General features: G+C 34.2%; 2 protein-coding genes across 2 annotated transcripts; both read left to right on the forward strand.

The window, feature by feature from the left end:
- The first annotated feature begins 3203 nt into the window (after positions 1-3203).
- LOC132556476 (carbohydrate sulfotransferase 11-like) lies at positions 3204-7846 on the forward strand. Its single transcript, XM_060220886.1, has 3 exons — positions 3204-3291; positions 4548-4705; positions 6710-7846. The coding sequence occupies exons 1-3, from the start codon at positions 3204-3206 to the stop codon at positions 7844-7846; spliced, it is 1383 nt and encodes a 460-aa protein (XP_060076869.1).
- Positions 7847-12954: 5108 nt separating this feature from the next.
- LOC132556477 (carbohydrate sulfotransferase 9-like) lies at positions 12955-14950 on the forward strand. Its single transcript, XM_060220887.1, has 2 exons — positions 12955-13074; positions 13856-14950. The coding sequence occupies exons 1-2, from the start codon at positions 12955-12957 to the stop codon at positions 14948-14950; spliced, it is 1215 nt and encodes a 404-aa protein (XP_060076870.1).
- Positions 14951-24828: the final 9878 nt, after the last annotated feature.

A 24828-nucleotide genomic window follows, 5' to 3' on the forward strand; every position in this document is an offset into this window, starting at 1 on the left:
CATGTCAATTAACATCAACTCAAGTAAATAATGTCACATTCTCAAATAAGAACCAGTTTTTAACAAGAAAACAACAAGGAATCAAGCACGTTTAACTCTCTAACACATACGGAATATAATTTGTCACAACACGATCTAGTGGGCGAGGATGATGCTTTCGGGTAGTCTTCATCACCAGCTGCATTTTTCTATGTGTTGTAAGTGAAACAATCAGCTATTGACGTATATTCCATTAATCGTAAAATTTTGAACAATCCTCATAATATCGCCAGTACCACTGGATGCCGAAGCAGGAATTTCATCAATGACAAAATATAAAATAAATTCACATCATACAGCTTATTTAAATTCTGTCCCCGTTAACTGCGTTGCAAGTAAACAGCAGATTGGTAGTTCATTTAAAATGGGTTTTCTTAAACAAAATGTCTTGAAAAGGTTTTGATGATGTTGAAAATTATGGGGAATTTTTTCTGTCGTCATAGTGATCTCCTTAAGAGATATTCCGTTGTTGTACACCTTGTTCTTATTTGAGAACGTGACATTACCTAATTGGATTAACAAAGGTTTACATGGCAGGTGTCGTCGATGAAGTAGAAGACGAGTACTCCAACGGAACACCTGATGTTATCAGTCTCCTACCGGTGAAACCGGAGGGGACTATAGCGTTTCTCTCTGTCTGCCTGTCCGTTTGTTAGTCTGTCCGGATGTTCGTTTCCAGACAATAACTTGAGAAAAGATGGATGCATTTGATTGACACTTCATTTACTGTTAGCTCATGAGGTAATACAGAATAGGATTGAGTTTGGGGTCGAAAGGTCAGCTACAAAGGTCACTATTGCTAAAAATATATATTTTTGTCAAATTGTGGTTTCCAGATGATAACTTCAGAAAGGATTTATTGATTTGGCTGAAAGCTGATACAATGGTAGCTTATGAGGTAGTACAGAGTGGGATTATGTTTTGGGTCTAAAGATGACTTTTAACATCATACTGTGGCTTCAAAATATAACTTGTGATAGGATTGACCTATGGCATTGAAACTTGATGTAATCTCATATCTTTGAGTTAAGGGGTCAATAGGTCAACTGCGAAGGCTGTGAAGGTCACCTACCATCATAGACATTTAACACAATTTTTAGGCCCCCAAGTATACTAACAATGTAACTAGAATGGTTAAATTTACGCTTAAAGCTCAGACAAAATTCCGGGTCCTTTCTGACATATCAGTGGTTTAGTTTGTTATCCAGATAATCACTTATTTTAGTTAGAGATGGCAAATTTGATTAAAACTTCATACCGGATTAAGCACAAGAGATTACATATAAAGTCTTTTTCTGCTTTTCTGCGTTATTTTCAGTTTTGTGTGTCGTTCCTGTCAAGGTACTGGTTTTTGGAGAGAAGACTTTCAGTTCAATAGCAATCAATGTGTACGTTGCTTAGAAAAATTGATTAATATTTTTAAAAAAATGATATTAACAACAAGCAGCAGAGGATATGTATCACAGTCAATAGCAATTTATACACAAATTATAAACAAAAAGAAGTTATCACATTTTATATATATCACAGAAATTAAGTAATCAGATAAGACTAAATAGGCTTAGATTTAACACCTGTATATCTGATATATACAGGTATTTCTTGATGCAAAAGAAGTAAAACACTTTAATGAAAATGTAATATACATATATGCTAATATAGCAAAAAAATAAAAAAAATTGACAGACTATGCTACTACTATAGTGCAAATTAAAAGAGAACATTTTGTCAATGTCAAGATTATAAATAGTAAATAAATACGACATCAGATTATAAACCAAAGCAAGAAGACAAACAAAATAAGCAAAAGCACTTAGAATAAAGCACTGAAATGAAAATAGAAGATAAAAGCACACAGGTAGTAACACCACTGAACAAAGGGAGGTAACTCACATATGAGCACACATAGAACACTTACAGTCCGGGCCATCCCACAAACGGAGCAGTCTCCTGAATTCTTTGTGGTTCTCTACCTTACGTCGATCATTCGGGAGACTGTTCCACATGCGGGACGCCTCGTACCTGAAGGAATTCTTTCTATATCTGGTATTGTTTACCCTTGGGATGTGTGCCTTACCCTCTGCTCTGAAAGTATACAATGTTTCTTGTTTCAATATCAGACTACAAATGTAGTTAGGAGAAATCTTGTTAAAAAATTCAAAAACTTCACAAGTCATCAACTTCATCCTATTAATATGCAAGAAAGAAGTATTAGCATCTGTTAGCAGTTTTTTGAGGTCAGAGGTATAATCATTAAAAACAAAGCCCCTTTCTTGCACCTTTTCCATTTTCCTGGTTGCCGAGACGCTGTAGAAATGCAAAATAAGGGGACAGTAATTAAAATTCGACAATACAAAACTCTTGTAAATTAACATTTTAACAGATTTAGATAAAAAAACTGCTAACTGTTTGGAGGCTTGTCTACAAATAAAAGAGATATGTTTATCAAACTTCAATAAAAAATCTATCTCAGCTCTTAACACTATCGTCACAAACTATGGCGGAATTGCCTATTGTGAAGTGATGGAGGGATTTCTTTCCTAAACATATTGACTGAAATTTTTCTTGGTTCGTTTCATGCCATTCCTTTCAAACCATTCTATAAGTAATGCTGCCTCTCTCTCTCTCTCTCTAACACCTCTTTAAAACGTTTAATATTTTTGTTAAAATAACCCAGAGTGTATTCATCAGCATAATTGTTTAAAGTATTTATTAGAATAATTCATATGTTTATGCACAATATTTGTTGTTCACAATAAACAAATTTTAACGAATTCTATTTCCTATATAGTAACCACCAAGAAGAATCTCTGCCAGTAGCAATGATTTTAAACAATGTTAGCAAGACACCCCAGTAAATCTTTTAACGTTATCTGGAGTGTTTGTAATTGACTACGTTTATTACACTACAAGTACATAAGTCATAAAAAGTTACTTATTTTACAGGTAAACAAGTCCGTATGCTGTAAACCTACACACCATTGCTTGATCGTGTTAGGTTTCGTCGTGCTTATCCATTGTTTCGCCATCTGTTACGATCGACATGATACATAATGTAGATTCGACGCGTTGTTCATCATGAAGAAAAACTCGGCAGCCACGTCCAATAGACAGTACTGATGGACATTGACTAGCATAGAGCTAACTCTGGTTGCCTGGATACAATGGCAGATTTTCTAAAATCAAGCAAATCGATATTCCAATTAACAGTGTTGATCTTAATTCTGTTTACATTTGCGTTCGTGTATCAAGGTGAGATTCTACTTTTGAAAAGTATCAGCATGTTTGAAATAATAGTGTTTTTCCTTAATTTATTCGATCTTTTTATCAGTTTATCCATACCTCATCAGAAATTGGTCTGAAGCTAAGACGATTTATTTATTCAAATAACTTGCAAATGTTTTTTAAATGTAACATATTTCTTACTTTGCTGTAGATTCATATATACCAATATTAATAAATTCTATGTCTTCCGTGTAATCTACTTACCAGTTTACAAATCAGAATACAAGTAATATGAAAATGATCATGATATCTATGTTAATTGATATGAAAGAGGTCATGTAATCTATGTTAATTGATATAAAAGAGGTCATGATATCTATGTTAATTGATATAAAAGAGGTCATGATATGTGTGTTAATTGATATACAAGAGGTCGTGTTATCCATATTAATTGATATGAAAAAGGTCATAATATGTATGTTAATTGATATAAAAGAGGTTATGATATCTATGTTAATTGATATAAAAGAGGTGATGATATCTATGTTAATTGATATGCAAGAGGTCGTGTAATCTATGTTAATTGATATAAAAGAGGTGATGATATGTTTGTTAATTGATATGAAAAAGGTCATGATGTGTATATTAATTGATATGAAAGAGGTCATGTAATCTATGTTAATTGATATAAAAGAGGTCGTGATATCTATATTAATTGATATATAGAAAGTCATGATATCTATGTTAATTGATATAAAAAATAGCCATGATATCTCTGTTAATTGACATAAAAGAGGTGATGATATCTATGTTAATTGATATAAAAAATGGCCATGATATCTCTGTTAATGGATATAAAAGAGGTGATGATATCTATGTTAATTGATATGAAAGAGGTCATGTAATCTATGTTAATTGATATAAAAGAGGTCATGATATCTCTGTTAATTGATATGAAAGAGGTCATGTAATCTCTGTTAATTGATATAAAAGAGGTGATGATATCTATGTTAATTGATATGCAAGAGGTCGTGTAATCTCTGTTAATTGATATAAAAGAGGTGATGATATCTATGTTAATTGATATGCAAGAGGTCGTGATAAAGATGTAAAAGATGCGGACAACACAAATTCTTTCTTCATCATCGTTGTCAAATGTACAACGGGAGAATTCATATAGGCAAATACTTTCATGTGGAACAACAATTAAAAGCCGTTTTTATATAAATAGATCCGTGTTCATTAAATATGTTTTTCAAAACATGAATTTCACATTCACTAAGGTAACAATATCGAACAACCAACCATATTGAGAAAGGTGTCTCAATGGACGGGTCTTGGAGGATTCGGGGAACAATGGGATCAACAGGATGTTACCACCAGTACAACTACCGAGCTATTTACATCAACAACTACTATGCCAGCATTGATTCTGAGAAGGGTAAGTCTATGCATCATTACCATTGTGTTATTACAACTATAGTTGTAGTAGCCACGTGTATAAAGGAAGATAATGACTAGATCGATATATCTCTTGATCATTAGCGGCGATGACAGTGTTGATTTTGTCATTAGCAATGCATGTACTGGATAGCTTATATTGTAACGTATTGGAAACATGATGGTGGTATATCTGTCTATTGTGTTCGTTTACATGTGAGAACTATTGTCAATCGGGATTCTGTTTATATCAACGTTCTGTGTATGTACATATGTTAGCATTTTGTCTTATGTTCTTATGTTATGGACTTTTGTTCAAATCTTCTTCGTTTATGTGACTATGTTTAGTTTTCAATTATGAATCATATTGTCCTAATATCTCTTTATCGAAAAGCTGTTCGCATTCGCATTTCTCCTAGCTTTTAAGTCTTGGACGCATTAAAAAATACAAACAAAACATTCTTAGACATATTCCGGTATCAGATCAGACTCGTTTCGTTTCCTATGCTGTATTTATAACTGTGTCCGTGTACACGTGAATAAACGAACTGCACCATTCTTATTCATTATCATAAACATCTAAGATATGAAATACGGTTTGTGGAATATGTCAATATTAACTTATAAAACAGCTTCAGGACACAAAAGAGTTTATTATTTTTTTTTCAAACTTGAAAATTTGTCTTAATTATTAACTGCCGGTTCCCATTAATAACAATTTTAGAGGTGTAAGATTACTGTTGGGATTCTAATCCGAGAGTACTAGGTAATGATCATTTTCTAACCGTTATCTCCAACATACTGGTAATAAAATAACGAGACAAACATATGCTGACAACTATGGAAACAAATCAGGCAAATAACGACTTTTATTTTTTTTTTATTTTGACCGATTGGTAAACTACATTATTTACTGTAGAAAGACAATCGTAATGATAAACCAATGCCGTAATGAATCAAAACTGTATTTGTATGAAACAAAGATTATCTGATACTGTCTTGCAATAATATTTAACTTTTAGTTTACAATGCCAACATCAATCCGTCACGTCCCTCGCGTCTAAAACCAATAACTTCCAGTTAAGCATGTGTTTTTACGTTATGTACGTGCAAACTGTCTTACCCCGGCAAGACAGTGGAATCTAACCCACACTGGAAGTGTCCCAAAAAGAAACTACTAAGGTAAAAAGCGTGGATTAACCTGTGCAAGATAAGAGAATGACTGTTCTATGTTGTTCCTCTGATCGACAAAGTGTCATGAATTTGTCATGTGATCGAGCAATGAAAATGAAAGCGATTGCTGCACTCACCAGTGATCATTGTCTACAAAGCAATATAACTGTTGTGAAGGCGTTAAGCTCTCAAACAACAAATAGAGAATTTATACAAATATTTAAACAAAAAACCAATCATATTTGGTTCCTATAGAAAAGTTAGAGTGACCGATCCACATTTGTAAAATGTCTATGCTTTGTTGGTTAAATGATTAAACGTTAAGTTATTCAAAATGGAAAGATCAAAGAAAGATAGTGAATACAGGAAGCTAGTTAGTTTTCGAGGGGCAATATTTTTTTGTTATTTTTGACGACGAAATAATATCGAAAATACGCGGATAATTAAGTAAGTAGGCAGTCAGTTACACAACTTCCATGTAAACGTGTTCTTGTCTTGTTTCCGTATTTGACTATCAGAAAACAACGTTTACAGTTATTATCAAACGTGTGCACATTCATTCAACATAGTGGTTGGTTGAAAATGTGTGTTGTCTATAAGCATGTTATTTTCTGCCAGTCATGGTCAGGGGTAGGAAAGTATACTGAGGTGAACCATCTTGGATTCCTGAGAATGCTTTCCGAAAAAACTATGTTCTGAAGAGATTCATAAATAATTGTATAATTTTTCGCTTCTTCTTGCATTTTTTTTCTTTTTCTTATTTTTTTCTGTAGTAATTTCTAAACTAAAATAAAAATAATTGTTTGACTTTTTTTTGATGATGTTGTTTCAGAATTTCGATAGACATTATGACTTAGGTGAGATTCATGTGAAGAGAAGGAACACTATTGAACGGGTGTGTGACAAAAGCAAACACGGCTACTATGGAAAGTCGAAAGGATCTACAGTAGCAAAAAGATTAGTCATCGACCATCGTCATCACCTTGTTTATTGTGCCGTTCAAAAAGTTGGCTCAACCTTTTTAAGGAGTCTTTTGAAGATTGTAAACAGTCAGGGAGTGAAAAATATTGACAACCGATGGAAGTCTGTGAATAAAAAGGAACCTCAAGACCTTACTCAATTTCACTATTTTTTATCAAGCTCTTTTAAGATGATGTTTGTTCGCGAGCCGTACAGCAGACTTTTTTCTGGATATACAGATAAACTTTTCACGGTAAACACTTTTTACTGGAAAATTACAGGAACGTACATAAAAAATGAAATTTTGAATCATGGAAATAAATCTCCAAGCACATGTGGACATGATATAACATTTCCACAATTTATAAAATACGTTATTGAGTCAGAAAAAACTGGTCGGCATACTGACCGACACTTTACTCCTATATATGAACACTGCCGACCATGTCAAATACCATATGATTTTATAGGGAAGATGGAAACCTTTGCGAACGATTCACTCATACTGCTGAATGCTTGGAACAAGAGATACGGTATTAATATCGCATTTGATGATTTCGAGGCCGAGACGGCCTTACAAAGAGCTGTATCTCATACTGGGCGTCTTTACAGCATGCGCGAAAACCTCGAAAAATGTATGTCGTTTTATTCTGGTATGCAACGAATATGGAGGGATTTACAAATTCGAGGTATTTTACCGAAAAGTGCCAGTCTCCCGTTTACAGAATCAGAATCTGTAAATGTTGACAGGTCACAACTTATAGACGCTTTAACAAATGCTATCAAGGGAGTCACCGATCGAGCAGGTCTCCGTCAACAGAAGAGAGAGGCAATGATACAGGCTTACGGACAAGTTCCAATGAAGGACCTTATCAAACTTAGGGAAGTGGTGCGTCCTGATTGTGAACTGTTCGGGTACGATGTCTCACCTGACTACATCTTTAATCGTACTGATACATCTGGAGGGACGAATTCCTTCAATTACTTCGATTTATGGAATGACAATTAACAATTGCTGTTCTTTTAAAATATTATTGTGGCATTTTGTACAAATCTTATTGTGGCATTCTTTATAAATCATATTGTGGCATTCTTTTTAAATTCTATTGTGACACTCAAGGCCTTATCACCGTTGTATTCGTCAGTAATGCCTTTCATTACTTTTCACTTCACGTATGTACATCTGTAAAAAGGCGTCTTTTTCTTCATTTCAAATAAGATATTGAACATTACTGATGGGAATAAACATTAATACAGTACCTTTCTTGTGTGGATAGTATTCTCTATACAGAAATGTTTTATTTTTTCGGTTAAGTAACACAGTGCAGAACTGTTCATTGGAACATACTTGTTCCCCCTCCTTTTTATCTACTGATGTACTACTATACGATACATACAAGATTATCAACGGTTACGATTAGATACTTGAAGTGGATGTCGGTTTCTTTTTATATTAATCATGGTTTTTAGAAACCCTGTTCTGCTTGGTTTGCTATGCTAATAAATTATTCTATTTTACATAGGAGTCACAATATCTCAAAGATGGAAAACACATTGATTTATCTTTGACAAAAATAATTATTGTATAGCATACGATGTTGTAATTGGGAAAAAGCATCAATAGTAATGCAGTCTGTTAACTTTTGCATAACGTGTACATAACGTTGATGAATGCAGTCGTAACAGAGCTGAAATCAACTGTCCTCCGTACTTTAATCTTTAATCATGGAAATGCCATGGCAGACTGGACGGACTTGTTGGATAGGTAGATTGAAAATTGTCTTCACATTAAAGATTATTTATTCTAATATTATGAAATAAATTCTATTGTCTTGTCATTTATCGAATTAATCCTTACTTTTCACTAAGAAATCTATTCTATAATGAAAAAAATAGGCTGATCGTGAGACACAAAACTGAAAACCTGTGGAAATTGTTGCATTATTATTAGAGACTTATTATACACTACATACACTTTCTATGAATGCGTTAATGAGCAAAAATCAAACAGCACAATAGGAACCAACATGTGGCGATCAATCAGCCATGAAACTTTTATAAAGATGAGATAGAGTTACAAAAACCGTCAAAGTTACACTATAGCGAGAGCGATAAGTAACAGCTGTTTTATAAGTAGTCACTGATCTTATTATCTTTATTGATCGAACGATGTTTGGAACAATTGTGTAACCATGGAATATATTATTTTTATTACTTCGTATGGCCACGAGAGAATTTCTTTTACATACGAAGTAATTGCTGCTAATCCTCAGAAGTTACACATCCAAATCACGTAATCCAGCGGCATCTGTTGCCTTGCTATTTCTAAATCAACAAATATGTAAAAAGAAACACAGCAAGTGCAAAATTCGATTACGAATGATATTTTCAAAATAGTATTGTGTGTAGCGTCTCTATGGCTTCTTATTAGCAGCGATCGCTCAGTCGGTTCGACCGTTGACATACTAGTCCACCCTTAGGTGAAGATCCAACGTGCCTGATTCCGCGTTCCTTACCTATGGTGGCTTATGTCTCTCGGGAAAATGATAATTGGACCGGTCTAGGTAGACTTAGTTGTATCCATGGCCAAGACCCTTTTGACCTAATTGCTCAGGACGACATACTAAGGACTTCATATATGCTGTTCGCTAAGGAGGTCATCACAAAGTGACCCAACATGAAAATGAACAATCCCAGCAAATAAAGCAAAGAATGTTTACCATCTACGTAAGTGTTGTGTTGATATGTACCGTCATATCTGTTCTGATTATAGAGCAGGCGGTTCAGGAAGCAGACTAGTTGGCAGCAGTCACAAATCCTTCAATTATTATTTCAATAGGCGCTTTACATTTTGCTTCTCCTTTGTAACAAAACATCTGTTTCTACTAAACTATCGATATTCAGCTAAAAACTGCCTTATCTTTCATTTCATTGGAAAATAAAACCTTAAAAGAATAATAAAATCGGGAAATTAATAGCAGTATATACCGTAGGTTTATATACACCTGAAGGGGATACTTCAAACATAAGTTAGATTTCAACTCTGAGCATGATGTTCTTTAACCTCAAAGCGGCTATTTTCACCCTTTTTGGTTGTATCGTTGTTGTTATTTTCATCGAAATTCAATGTAAGTATTCGTTGTTTGTTTGATTTTCATCTTCTTATCAGATATATGTTAATGAAAATTTAAAGAAAGTAGTGCGACTTTCTTTCATAAAATGAGTTACAGCTCATTATAAATGTTCACCGTCTGTTTTGAAGTGGGTGTGGTTTAGTTGTTTACTACTTATCATTATTGCTAAAAGTGTTTTTCATTTCCAATTTCCTATTGCCCATGAGTAATGATTTGAAATTGTGTCGAGATCGATGTAAACAAAATGTTCATGATAATTATTATGCAGCTCTAATGTACTGATACGTTTCTTGAAACAAACCGTAATTTTGACACAAAAGTGAATATGTCGAAGGCAAATTTGAGCCCGAAAGACATACGAGGAGAATACTGCAAAATATACTAAGGCCAAGTTCCCCGGACGTCGATGGTCGTCACATAAATTTAGGTTAATCCTAATAATGACACGTTTTCAATAACTAGTAACAAGATAAATTTCTATTTCAGAAAGAAATCATTAATTGCATTAAATAGTTAAAAGATAATGAGATAGCACTTCACGTTGCATAACTAGCATTATGTTTTAAAACTCGTATACAGCAGCTTGTTTCTTTCGACCATTAAAGATACAGAGAATATGATTTTAGGAGTACTTGAATCCCCATGAAACAACACAAATATATTTATCTGTAATGAAAAGATGAATATTTAATTTTAGTAATTTCCTTTTTGTTTTTGTTTTTTGTTTGTGAAAACCTTTCCAGCTCTCAAGCATGAATTCCTAGGACTATTGTAAAAGGCTAAGAGCTCACTTACGTGATTAGACTGGATTGGATTTCGGTTCGAATGCCTGTAATTCGATTTTTCTTTATTATTTTATTTTGATATTTGAAATAAAATTTGATGACATATAAAATAATATACATCTAATATTTAGCTTTTCGTTTTAAATGTTTTAATTGACTTGAATGAAGACCTTTTGTCATCTTCAGAATTATTTATCTAATTGTCAGTGTAAATATTTTGTTTTCTCTTTGTAATGAAAAAAAAAAAAAAAAAAAAATTTTGTTCGAGAACGAATACAGCTTATCTACCTTTGACCTCTTTACTGACTTTAATTTTTAAGTTCACTTTACTTTGTCTGACATCTGTCAGTTTAGCTTGACTTATCTGAGGCAGATCAATGTCTATTCACAATCTTTAACAAAAACATGAAAAACTCCTGGTACTGCACTGGACGTTTTTTTTTTCGGAAATCGAATAATGATGTCCAAAATTGGGGAAATAATGAGCTATCAAAATCCAAGGCATAACTAATCGGCGACATCCCTGAATATCAGATGATGATATAAGATGAATCCCACAGGGTTCAACGTCTTGTTCAAGTTCTAAACGAGCTATATCTTATAAAGGGATTCTCCTCCCAATTCATTGATTTTTGTCCTTATAACACAATATAGCACCAAATGTACGCTTGGCCGCATTCTGACCTTTCTATCGCATGTTACTGTCTTTCGAACATCAGGTTTTACAGGCTGTAGGAAATGTATGTAATACAGTATACTATATCAATGGTTTGCTATTGATGATTGAATCACTTAATCCCCATTGAGCTGAGGTTGTTAGGGATCTTTGCATATTTTGTTCAGCAATGACTGTGTGTACAGTACAGACACAATATAGTTGTACTGTTGCTTATCGTAATCCATTTAGTATTGTATATATAGGACTTTGACAGTTCGAGTAAGATGAAGATAATGCTCTTTTTATAATAATATGTCATTGCGATTGTCTATGAACACCAGCTGTTTTCTACAGGCTGTCTTAGCGAGGCGGATTACGGTAAAACTATTTATCAACACAGCTGTTTTAACGGCAAAATGTGCCACACACTTGTATATAGATCTTTAGAACGATGTATATCCCTGTTAGAATTTCCATGTGTATAGTAATGACGGCTACCTCATTTTATTTATCAATAAACGAAAGGCTAAAGCCATTCAGAGCAATTGAAGCGAAATATCTAGCTCAAAGAGACAACGACAAGAGCACAAACCGGTCCATTTTTCGCAGCTTTTTGAGAAACACATCCGCCATTGGTTGGGGGAGTCGAGCACCACACCTCGAATCTTCACCGGATGTTGAGTATCCCGACGGTCTACCAACTTTTTTGTCGCGGTTCCCCTGTATCCCGAGTATCATATGGAGGATATGTATTACATGTATATGTATAACATATCTATGTTTAACTTAGGCGAGGATCTGGATGAATATCCCCGCTGTATCTCACTGCGTGTTTCGTAAGAGGTGCAATGTCGTTTAATTTCACTTTCAGATATATTGATGACGTCTTATCTTTAAATAACAAGAAATGTATTAACCACGTCTATTGTATATACCTACCAGAGTTAGAAATCAAAGCACAATAGACTTTTCTACAACAACTGCTTATTTCATTCTTTTCCTACAACGAAACCAACATAGACAACTTTCCATCAAACTGTATGATAAAACTGATGATTTCGATTTCCCTATTGTGAATTTTCCATTTCTTGATAGCAATTTTCCTGGATCTCCATCCTATTTACATGTCACATTTGATTCAATATTCAGGGATCTGTTCCTGTTATCACGATTTTCGTGCAAGAAGTCTTCAACTGAAGGACAAATTCGTATCACAGAGGTTCAAAATGATGACGATGCAGGTTGTTGAAAATTAGGGGGGCGTTTTATGGTCACCGATCTCATTGACGAACGTTATATTTGTGTGGTATGAAGCTGGGCGTGTTTTATGCTCGTTAACTTGCCTGTTGGTTCCGTTGTTGTGATTATTTATTCAATTCTATCTTTTTTAATTCTTGATTTATTTTATTTTGCACTTGTTTTATAAAATTAGAACTTGGTTCATGATTTTTTTGTCATGTTGGTATTTTCTTGATTTTTTTTTATTTTGACAATCAGCATGTTAAATATAGGTTGATCGTAAAATAATTTATCTATATCCATGATTTTTTACGACATTACAGTAGTTGTTAAACCAACTCACGCCCCCTGGCCTACCCGGAAACGAGGTATCCAAGGCTACGTTGGACAAGATGAAATGGCACCAAAATCTTCCTTAAAGGTAAGTATCCATAACTAAAGAGAAACAATGCAACACAATTTTGAATGGAACGAAGGAATAGTTTTTTGCTAGGTAGCTCCCGATTTATAATTGTGTTTTTGTATTAGATTAGCTGCATTTCAAATTTCTCATTAAGCGTTTGGTGTTATAATGAGTTCATTTCCACATCAATGTTGAATAGATTGAAATAGAATTTGAACTGAAATTTCGCGAAGATGACAATGAAACAAAAAGATACCGCAGGGAAGAATAATCTTGCATATCAACATTTCATTTAGCTAATTAGTATCACCTTGGTTTCTTCTCACAGATTTAGAAAGTATATTACAACAACTTATTGTTAATTAACGGTCATAAAGCGTCACTGCGTGCATGCATTTGATAAGAGTGCCTGTGTAATTTTCATCGTGAAAAGATTTATTTTTAAAAGTTACTTAATTAAAATCGATTTTTAATGTATGAATCTCGCATTTTGATGCTTTGTAATTTCATAATCAATGACAACTAATAGTGAAGATTCCATCGTAGTGATTTTGACTCGATATGTTTTGCCAATTTCGTTAGATAGGTTCGATGGGTCTGTCCAATATATTTGTTCAGAGTGTAGGTTACACCTTGCGCCTGGGAGTGAGTTGTCATCAGTGGTTGACATGACGAGGAAAGTTAGTAGGGATAACCATCAGAGCAATTTTTAGATAACTCACACTCTAATACTTCATTAAAAACATTTTATATTCACGTGTACTTTTTTTTCACTTTAGCCATTTTTTCATTTATCTAGGTAAATGCTACTGTCGAACAGACATCTGAGGAGCGATTAAGAAAAATACGCAATATGTGTGTGAGACATGAATCAATTCTGCAACGAAGGAATTGGCACATGATATTAGACGATAAACTTCAAGTCGGATTTTGCCCCATTCAAAAGGTGGGGTCTACATTCTGGCGACGAGTGTTAGAATACACTGGAGGCCGGCGGAGTTATACATCTCTGTTTGCTGTGAAGTGGCATGATATGAAGACTCCTCATGTAGAGAAATACGGGGACAGAGCACTGTCTCTCCTCGACAGTTCAATCAAATTCATGTTTGTAAGAAATCCATACCAGCGCCTATTTTCTGGCTGGGTTGACAAGCTTTTTTCACCCAATCCCATGTACTGGAATAAGATCGGACAACATGTTAAACTGTTTTTGAATAGAAATGCCACATCTGCTTGCGGTCATGATGCTTCCTTTGCGGAATTTGTTAAATATTTCATACACACACAACGCATTCAAATGAAAAGAGACCCGCATTTTATACCAATGTACGAGCACTGCAGCCCGTGTCATCACACTTTCGATTTTATCGGCACCATGGAAACGTTCAGCACAGATGCCGCGTATTTGCTAAAAATCATCTCTAGTAGGTCAAATGTCAATATTTCAATAGAGGACATCAAAGATGCTGGTTATGATAGCTTGTTTGATCACAATATGCGTTTGTACCGTTTCAAACAAAACATTTTAAAATGTGTAAGCTTCTACGAGGCTATGCAACGAACATGGCGGAACCTGCAAATACGCGGGTATCTTGGTATAAACATGAGTGTACCGTTCACACGGGAGGAAGCAGACACGGTGACAAAAGAGGAGTTCATGTCCGCCCTAGTCACAGCTTACGAATCCTCCGGCTCCAGGTCGTACCGTAGATCTAACAGACGAGAGGCATTGATAGAAGCTTACGCTACTGTGAGTACAGCAGATCTGGAAAAACTCCGCCGAATATTTAAACCTGATTGGGCCTTGTTTGGGTACAATGACAGACCTATTGAAATATTCGAATTGTCAAGACACTACAAAAGCTCACATGGGTTTTTTGAAATTTTAAAATAAATGGAACATCAATGTCGTTTACGTAAACTCAGATTTGAAAATATCAAGTTGATTCGATTATACTGCCCAAATCTACTCTTTCGATTATAACCTTTTTAATCTACCCTTTCTATTACAACCTTTTTAATTTAACCTTTCTATTATAACCTTTTTAATCTACCCTTTCTATTATAACCTTTTTAATCTACCCTTCCGATTATAACCTTTTTAATCTACCCTTTCGATTATAACCTTTTTAATCTACCCTTTCTACTAAGTATTATAACCTTTTTAATCTACTCTTTCTCTTATAGCCTTTTTAATCTACCCTTTCGATTATAACCTTTTTAATCTACCCTTTCTGTTATAACCTTTTTAATCTACCCTTTCTATTGTAACCTTTTTAATCTACCCTTTCTATTGTAACCTTTTTAATCTACCCTTTCTATTGTAACCTTTTTAATCTACCCTTTCTATTATAACCTTTTTAATATACCCTTTCTATTATGACCTTTTAAATCTACCCTTTTTATTAAAACCTTTTTAATCTACCCTTTTTATTGAACCTTTTTAATTTACCCTTTCTATTATAACCTTTTTAATCTACTCTTTCTATTATGACCTTTTAAATCTACCCTTTCGATTATAACCTTATTAATCTACCCTTTCTATTATAACCTTTTTGATATACCCTTTCTATTATGACCTTTTAAATCTACCCTTTTTATTAAAACCTTTTTAATCTACCCTTTCTATTATAACTTTTGTTTTAATCTACCCTTTTTATTGAACCTTTTTACTACACCCTACCCATGCAGAATTATAGAAAAACAAGGTCATTGGTAACGAAAACCCTCCAAAACGTTATTATCAGAATCGTGAAAGCGAAAATTACTGAATTCAGAGACTACTGTCACTTTGGATTCTCCTTAGTAGCCTCCCAGGTTTAGAATTAAGGCTGTGGGTATCACTCACGAGACAGACGAAACAGCTGTGTGACGCAGTTCATTTCATTAATTGGTTCTATTTTTTGTATCTAAATTTGTATAAAAAGTTGGAGCTATTCCCATGAGTGTCTTCTGTTCAATCTTCCTCCATGACTCACAGGTTTGTTCATAGTTTCTTCCTTTAAGGAAATAAAGTTTTCTACATGTGATGTATAATACAGTTTAATTCAGTTTTTGCCTCTACAGTTTCTAACATTATATTTGTATTGAAATGTGATTTTCAGTTGTGTGTCGTTTGTATAATCTTCCCCGGGTGTGCTAAGGTAAGGCAGATTCGTGGTGGTTACCTAGCTTGTCCTGTCATGAAATTGCTAAGATTTATTATGCGGCGTGTTCATTATATTCATAGTACACACGTGTAAGTTAATACAATGTGAATAACTAGTGCGTCCCACAAGGAAATTAATAACTATTATCTAGGATTTATTCCAAGAACAACACTCCAGAACGCTTCCGGATTTTTATTTCATACTCTATATGTATCGCATATAGTTATATCCTTGTATATATTGTATTGTATTGTGTTATATTGTATTGAATTGTATTGTGTTGTGTTGTATTGTATTATATTGTATTGTGTGCTGTGTTGTGTTTTGTTGTATTGTGTTATATTGTATTGTGTGCTGTGTTGTATTGTATTGTGTTATATTGTATTGTGTGCTGTGTTGTGTTTTGTTGTATTGTGTTATATTGTATTGTGTGCTGTGTTGTGTTTTATTGTATTGTATTATATTGTATTGTATTATGTTGTATGGTATTGTTATATTGTATTGTGTGCTGTGTTGTATTGTGTGGTGTGTTGTGTTTTGTTGTATTGCGTTATATTGTATTGTGTGCTGTGTTGTATTGTGTGCTGTGTTGTGTTTTGTTGTATTGCGTTATATTGTATTGTGTGCTGTGTTGAGTTGTGTTGTATTGTGTGCTGTGATGAGTTGTGTTGTATTGTGTGCTGTGTTGAGTTGTGTTGTATTGTGTTTTGTGTTGAGTTGTGTTGTATTGTATTGTATTGTGTTGTATTGTATTGTATTATGTTGTGTTGAATTGTTTTATGTTGTATTGTGTTGTATTGTGTTGTGCTGTATTGTATTATGTTGTGTTGTATTGTTTTATGTTGTATTGTGTTGTGCTGTATTGTATTGTGTTGTGTTATATTGTATTGTGTTGTGCTGTATTGTATTGTGTTGTGTTATATTGTATTGTGTTGTGTTGTATTATGTGTTGTGTTGTATTGTGTGCTGTTTTTTATTGTGGTGTATTGTTTTGTGTGCTGTTTTGTGTTGTGTTGTATTGTGTGCTGTGTAGTGGTGTGTTGTGTTGTATTGTGTGCTGTGTTGAGTTGTGTTGTATTGTGTGCTGTTTTGTATTGTGGTGTGTTGTTTTGTGTGCTGTTTTGTGTTGTGTTGTGTTGTATTGTGTGCTGTTTTGTGTTGTGTTGTGTTGTATTGTGTGCTGTGTTGAGTTGTGTTGTATTGTGTGCTGTTTTGTATTGTGGTGTGTTGTTTTGTGTGCTGTTTTGTGTTGTGTTGTGTTGTATTGTGTGCTGTTTTGTGTTGTGTTGTGTTGTATTGTGTGCTGTGTTGAGTTGTGTTGTATTGTGTTTTGTGTTGTATTGTATTGTGTTGTGTTGTGTTGTATTGTGTGTGTTGTGTTGTATTGTGTTTTGTGTTGATTGTGTTTTGTGTTGTGTTGTAATTGTGTTTTGTGTAGTTGTGTTGTATGTATTGTGTGCTGTATTGTATTGTGTGCTGTGTTGTATTGTATTATATTGTATTGTGTGTTGTGTTGTATTGTATTGTGTCCTGTATTTTATTGTATTGTTTTGTATTGTATTGTGTTGTGTGTTGAGTTGTGTTGTATTGTATTGTTTATCCACTTTAAACCTTTAAATAGCTTATTAGTATAAGAGTTAAATACATTAGAGTACGATGTTCTTGTACAATATAAAGCTAGTATAACACATACTAAATATTCAGATATTATATTTGATTGACAGATTGACAATTTTTCCGTCTCCGTGACACCTCCCGTGTCCGGGTATTGTCTCGCCGACGAATATCAGTGTTCTGGCGACGTAAGGGGGCGATCTGCAACCCCCTCAGTGGGGTGAAACCGTCTGTAGTGGTGATCGTTTCACTCTACGAGTTTCTGTAGACTGCTCCAGGGCCTACCAATGCCTTATCCTAACTCTAGCAGTTGAAACATGTCCAGAAGAGACGATACCCGGACACGGGAGAAGTCACGGAGACTGAAAATCAATCAATGTCTAGAAGCTGAAAGGCAGTGTTGGGGCCCATTTAGATTTGGTTTGCGTAAGAGTAATTTTGAAGTCCGTCAAATGCCTTAAAGATAATTGTATATTCTTACACTATCCGTAGACCACGCAGTCCACAAGGAGATCTTTAGCGTGCGAGAATTGCACACTTGACATCCGTAATATACGTAATCGCAAGTGAAAGTTCAATGTGCATGATTCAACGCTTTCTACACGAGGCGGTTTGTGTTTGTCATGAAGTTTCTAGTGGGGTCGCCACCAGCTACTTAAAGAAAACTTCCGCTCAGTGTAACCCCAACATTTAGCACAATTTTGTGTGTTCAGTGTCAATTAATTTGTTATAGATTTTCGTGTTGTAAGTAACATTTATGGTATATGTTTGTGAACAAAGTATGACTATTTAGTACATTGTTAGTAACAGTGCTAGTGTATATTGTAATATATACTGCCACATTCTATAACAGTTGTAATCAATTCCTCATAGTAGCAGTACTTTTACGTTCATCCTTGAGTCTGATTTCTAGAATTTGGCGTTAATTATTTTGTCAGAGTACCTCATAATATTTCTTATGAATGTACTGGACCTGTTACTTCAGAAATGTTATATTATGAACTTATCAGCAAGAATTGTATTTGAATCACTGTACTTGGCATTTGTCGCGTGACAATTATGATGTCATCCTTATTAGACAAGGCGTCAGAATGGCTGTTTCATTTGAAGACTTACATTGGCGGTAGGTTCATCATTGTTAATTGTTTGCTTTTCATTAAAACATATATTTGTCATAAAGCAGAAAAAAATCTTAATAAAATATTGGTTGGTGCAGTTGTTCGTTATGATTAGCTTTGGATTTCTTGCTGGACATGAAAAAACGTTTTATCTAAAATAAAAAAAATCGAAACATTGTTCGGATCTCATACCTATATAGCCTAGAATGATACCGGATTTTTCTGTTTGATCCATTTTAATGCCCCATGAACATCCATGATTCATGACTTCTAGATAACGTATAAGAAATAATCAGATTCATCAAAAAAAGTAATCAGTTTATATATAATTTCTATTTCTAATTGGTATCACGGTTCACAATTGGCAATTACATCAGTAAATCAGCTGTACAATTTCTTACATTTTTAATTAGATTTTGTCACAGGTGATTGTGATTTTAGTCCTTAAAATTTTAAGGAGTATAGGTGAAGTGACATGGTTAATAATGAGATATTTCCTGTAATGAGCTATATATTTCATGCTATGATATTAGGACAGTATCGTCATATATATTTGTAAAGATATATATTTGTCAATACCACCTCATGTCTGGTTTTCATAATGATTATGTAACTAGTTCCTTGTGGAAATCTGCAAACACTTACTTTACCATTAACACGTTGATAATTTCCGTAAACAGGAATAGGTCAGAGAAATTACACACCAGCATCACCACTACAGAACAACCGATGAACATTTGTGCCATAGAAAATATAAATCGATGTGTAATCTTTCGAAAATTAAAGTTTCGAGTTAGAATGTTGAAATTTCGGATAATAAGAAAAGTTGAGTTACTTATCTTCAAATTTTGATGTATTTAGTTGAATTTCGAGTTATTAAACTGGAATTTCGAGTAAGTAAGTCGAAATCTTGAGTGATTATCTCGAAATTTGTAGTTCTTCAATCGAAATTTCGCATTAGATGTAATAAGTCAAAATTTCGGGCAAGTTGAAATGATATTTTATCAAATAAACCTGGTAAAATTTCTCTTTAATTGTTAACATTGACGCGCAGTTAAAATGCTAAAGAGTGCCGGGACGAGACTTAGATCTATTGAGAGTATATACCGGAGACCTACATTTTAGGTGTGTGCGGATGTAAACTAAATTATAGACGGGAGAAAGGTTATACATTCACCCACATCGAAGAGTTGTGTCATAAGGTAACCTTCAGAGTTACCGTACGCTGATGATAATCAATCAGTTGTGTGGTACTGATATCCGCCAACAAGGACACATCATGAGACTGGGTACGACCTTAATTCTTAGTCAGAATAACCCTTCCCCTTTCTCACGCTATCAATCACGTGCATTATACATCTTATATCTTAAATTACTTAATCCATAATATAAACTTCTCTGTTTTTTCTTAGACAGAAATCTAGTGCGATTTCAATATATTTACAGACGATGTTAAGATTCAAAACTGACAAACTTTCTTGATATTTGTTTAGTCGTTTTATTTTGATCAACTTCCTCGTACATGAGGAGCATGCATTTAAAAAAAATTCTCTATATCTCCTTTTGCACCCGGGGTCCTTCGTTTAAACAAAATTAATTTTCTTCACATAAGGATGCTTCAGACCAAACTTTGGCTAATTCAAACCATTCTTACGGGAGGAGTAGGATTTCAAAAAAAAAAACAACACACACACACACACATACAACCTCTATTTCTCCTATTTGGCCCCGCCCCTCTCACGCCAGGGAGCTGGAATCTATACTTTATACAAAATTGATCTCCCTTCCCCGAAAGATGCCTCTAACAAAATATCGTCAAAATACGTTTAGTCATTCTTGACCAGTAGACGAACGACGGGCACGGACGCCGCACCATGGCATACCTCACCGTTTCTTCGGACCAGGCGAACTGTAAACGAAATTATTACACAAAACGGTCAGTACTAACAGAGTTCTTTTTTGTTATCTTCGCGTAAAAACGATTATTTTTTTTATCGACAAGTTGCTGAAATAAACATTTAGTATATAAATCAATTAAATACAAACATGTCAACATAATCATAATTCAAACTCAAATTTAATTTACACAAAGACTCCTGATAAAAGTACAAAAGTGAAAAGAGAACAAAACCATGTGCTCATTAAGAGTAAGCGTTTTCTGCTTCAACGAAAACTCCGCGACATATACAGTTTGGTCAGTTTACAAGTAAGTAACGTCACGTTCCCAAATGAGAACATTGTAAATAATAACAGAACCTAAAGGTATACTAATGTATATTAAACATGTCCAATTTCATAAGGAAACAGATAGTTTTCAATGAGATCATTTTGATGACCGTGAGATTTTCCCATAATTTTTATCAACCACCATCGCTTGAAACCATGTGTTGCAAATTTGTCTGTTACTTGCCGACATTTTGGACGAAGAATCGTGATTTTGAGAACAGAGTCGTGAGTATCAAATGTCCTGCGACATGTAACACCAACGGTTGGATATAGAGGGATGTGGACATTTTCATAGCAGGGAAATTGAAATCATCTCGTTCATTACACAGCTTGGTGAAAAGCGATCAAAGTGATTTCATCGTAGGAACAGATCAAGAAAAATGACTGATATAGAAAAATCTGTCTTGTCTTCGTTTTCATTTCACGTGAGTAAATACAATTAACATAGTTTATAAATGCCTTGTATTTAGAGACGAAAAATCATCAATATATCTTAAAGTAAAATCAAGGAAATTGATTCTAGTATTTATTGCTGTTATATTTGGAGTCTTATATCATCAGGTTTTCTTAATTCATTATAATTAGGGACCCATATTGAATTTTTTTTTGGATATTTTCCACACTACAAACTGAGTGCAAATCGACATATTTAGAAACACATACAGTCTTGTGACGCTTGAGCAAACTTCCTGTTATTTGCAATCAAACTTTAGATAAGGTTTCATAAATAAACAAGGAAATATTTAAATGCTGAGAATGAGTAAGCGTACATATATACACACATATATATATATAATACGAGAATTTTTTAACACTTCGACTACGACTGTCGACCTGATTAGATGGTAAGTATCAGATTAGCATGGTGTTTGTTTGGTTTTAAAAATACTTTCTCTCCCGGAAGATGCTTCGCAAATATTTTAGCTCTATTTCAAAATAATCACGTCACTTTTCGAACAAGATTGTTTTATGTTATTGTACGTTCTTAATCAACATGAAATATGAAAGAATATCGGATTTTCGAGACAAAATTTATTGATTTGAATACAGACAGAAACTACGTGACCTATAGTAGTTACCATTATCATACAAGTATACACGTGAGTAAGCTACATGCACGTGTTAATGATGTCTGTAGCGAAATGTTCTTGTTCTAGGTATAAACGATTTTCTTTCACCTGACATTCAAAATATTTCATTTTGATAGAATTCATTCATAAATTCACACAAAACACACAAAGTCTTAATGACATTTACACGGAAACATACATACCAATAATTCAATTCAGTCACATGACCGTTTAGAATTAGCTGAACTGTAACATAAAGTGTATATTATTATTTAAATTAATATGCTATTACGTCAAAAAATTCTGGGATACATGGTCTAAGCGCGGACTTAATGTTTTATCAACTTTTAGATGTAGATAAATGTACCACACAGTGATTATCTCGATGTTATCACAAACACAAGTGGTTCATTTTCCGTTTAGGTCGTCAGTTCTAACGCCCTAGTTAATACATGTACACTTTTTCTATTGTATTACTGTATATAATATAAGCAGTTTTACTAGATGAGATATTCGATACACTTTTGACCGATATGATCAATTCTATTATCACACCTTTGTCTCTGATAAAACATATTTCACTTATGATACAGATCTTGTTTGCTAAGCCATAACAGAGCTTGGCTTGATAAACAGGATTTTTAACCAACCCGAGCATAAAACTTCATATCAACCTGGGTCGACAACTCAATATAAGCCCGGGCATAAAACCTCATATGAACCTAGGCCGACAACTTCATATAAACCAGGAACGATAACTTTATATAAACCAGGACCGATAACTTTATATACCTGGGCTGATAAGTTCATACCAGCCCAGGCCAACAACTGTAACCATCAGCCCGATATAACGTCATCAGACACATCGTAAAAGACAGAATTGCTTGCCCGAGGGCAACTGACAAAAATGGCTTGTAGTAATAAAATTTTGTTCTTTGATTTCCTAACTTATATTGTTGATGTTACTAAAATGTTTACTTATCAAATTACATGTTTGTTTTCGTTTTCAAAAAGTGTAATAAAAAGATTACGAGGTATGATATGGCCTGACATCAGCCCAGGGCCAAACCGTGAGGGCTGATATCAGGTCCATGGGCTGATATCCCTCACAGGGCCAAATCACGAGGGCTGATATCACTCATAGGGCCAAACTGCGTGGGCTGATATCACTCCTAAGGTCAAACCGTGAGGGCTGATATCAGGTCCATGGGCTGATATCCCTCACAGGGCCAAATCACGAGGGCTGATATCACTCCTAGGGCCAAACCGTGAGGGCTGATATCACTCAGATGGCCAAACCGTGAGGGTTGATATCAGGTCCACGGGCTGATAAAGGATGTGATATAAACATTCTAAAATAACCTGTGACTACATTTCTTATCTCTACGTGACCAGAACACACGGACGTTCGTCGGTGGGACGATACCCAGACACGGGAGTAGTCACGGAGACGGAAAACCTGTCAACCAACCAATTCTTATCTCTCGTCGTATTTAGCAGAATAGTATATCAATTTCATTGTTTGTTTACTGTTTCAACGGATACTCTCTGCCTCGTGTTGTTAAATATAGATCCAGTATATTGATTTCTCAAACAATAACTTGATATTTCTCTTTTCACTTTGGACCCCTCCTGGGTTTCAAATATTAGGTCTTTAGCATCATTAAAGAGTCCTCCAAGGAGGGAATAGCTTGGATTTAATTAATGGTTAAGTACGACTGGTATACGTCATCACGGTTGGTGAACTTACAATCCACGAGGATCACTATAACCTACGTTTGAATTAATTAAAATTGTGGCACGTTTTAAATCATCAGAAACATGAAAATTACTGAATGTATTGAATGATTGGGCCTTCCCATCTAGATATTGATATTTTATATTTTGGATTTTGCTCAGACGCCTCCCGGGTTTCAAAAATTAGACCCTTATCATTACTGACAAGTCCTAGCAGGACGAAATAGTTGTATTATGTAGTTTAATTCGTTGCTTTATTGTTTATATTGTGTTAAAAGGTGCTATCAATTTGTGTGTCTTTTGTACAAGCTTGGTTCTTATTCTTTCACTTTCATCAACTAAGACTCGTTTTGATTAATCCTTAATTAAAGAAATGTATCAACAGAAAGACACTCTGTATAGAGATTAAGTATTACACGGAATACACTACAGTATTATTGCCATTTGGAAAAGTGTTAAGGAATTGATCTTATATTTAGAAAATAGCAGAAGAAAACAATGAAAAAACAATATCCGAGATATTTTGTGATATATAAGATTATCACAGCGTTGTAATGAAGCTATGTTTAATTCATATCGTTTCCATTATTTCTACAATTGTAATTATATCTTCTACTGCTGTACTATATTTTTCATTAACTATTTCTATGTAATCTATGCCTTAATTGTACTTTATAACATTGCAAAAGGGCGATTAGCAAAGATAGATGTATACATAGATGAATAAACAAAGAGAATGAAAAAATAAACAAAAGTTTATATCCTGTGAGGGCTATGACCCACGTATATAGAACATAATGTCTAAACATTTATGTTTGTTAAACTGTAACATTTTAATAATTTTCCTTATTTTCGACA

This window comes from Ylistrum balloti, unplaced genomic scaffold, assembly GCF_031769215.1.
Source record: "Ylistrum balloti isolate Yb309-2 unplaced genomic scaffold, AGI_CSIRO_Ybal_v1 Utg370572, whole genome shotgun sequence".
NCBI classification, from domain to species: Eukaryota; Metazoa; Mollusca; class Bivalvia; order Pectinida; family Pectinidae; genus Ylistrum; species Ylistrum balloti.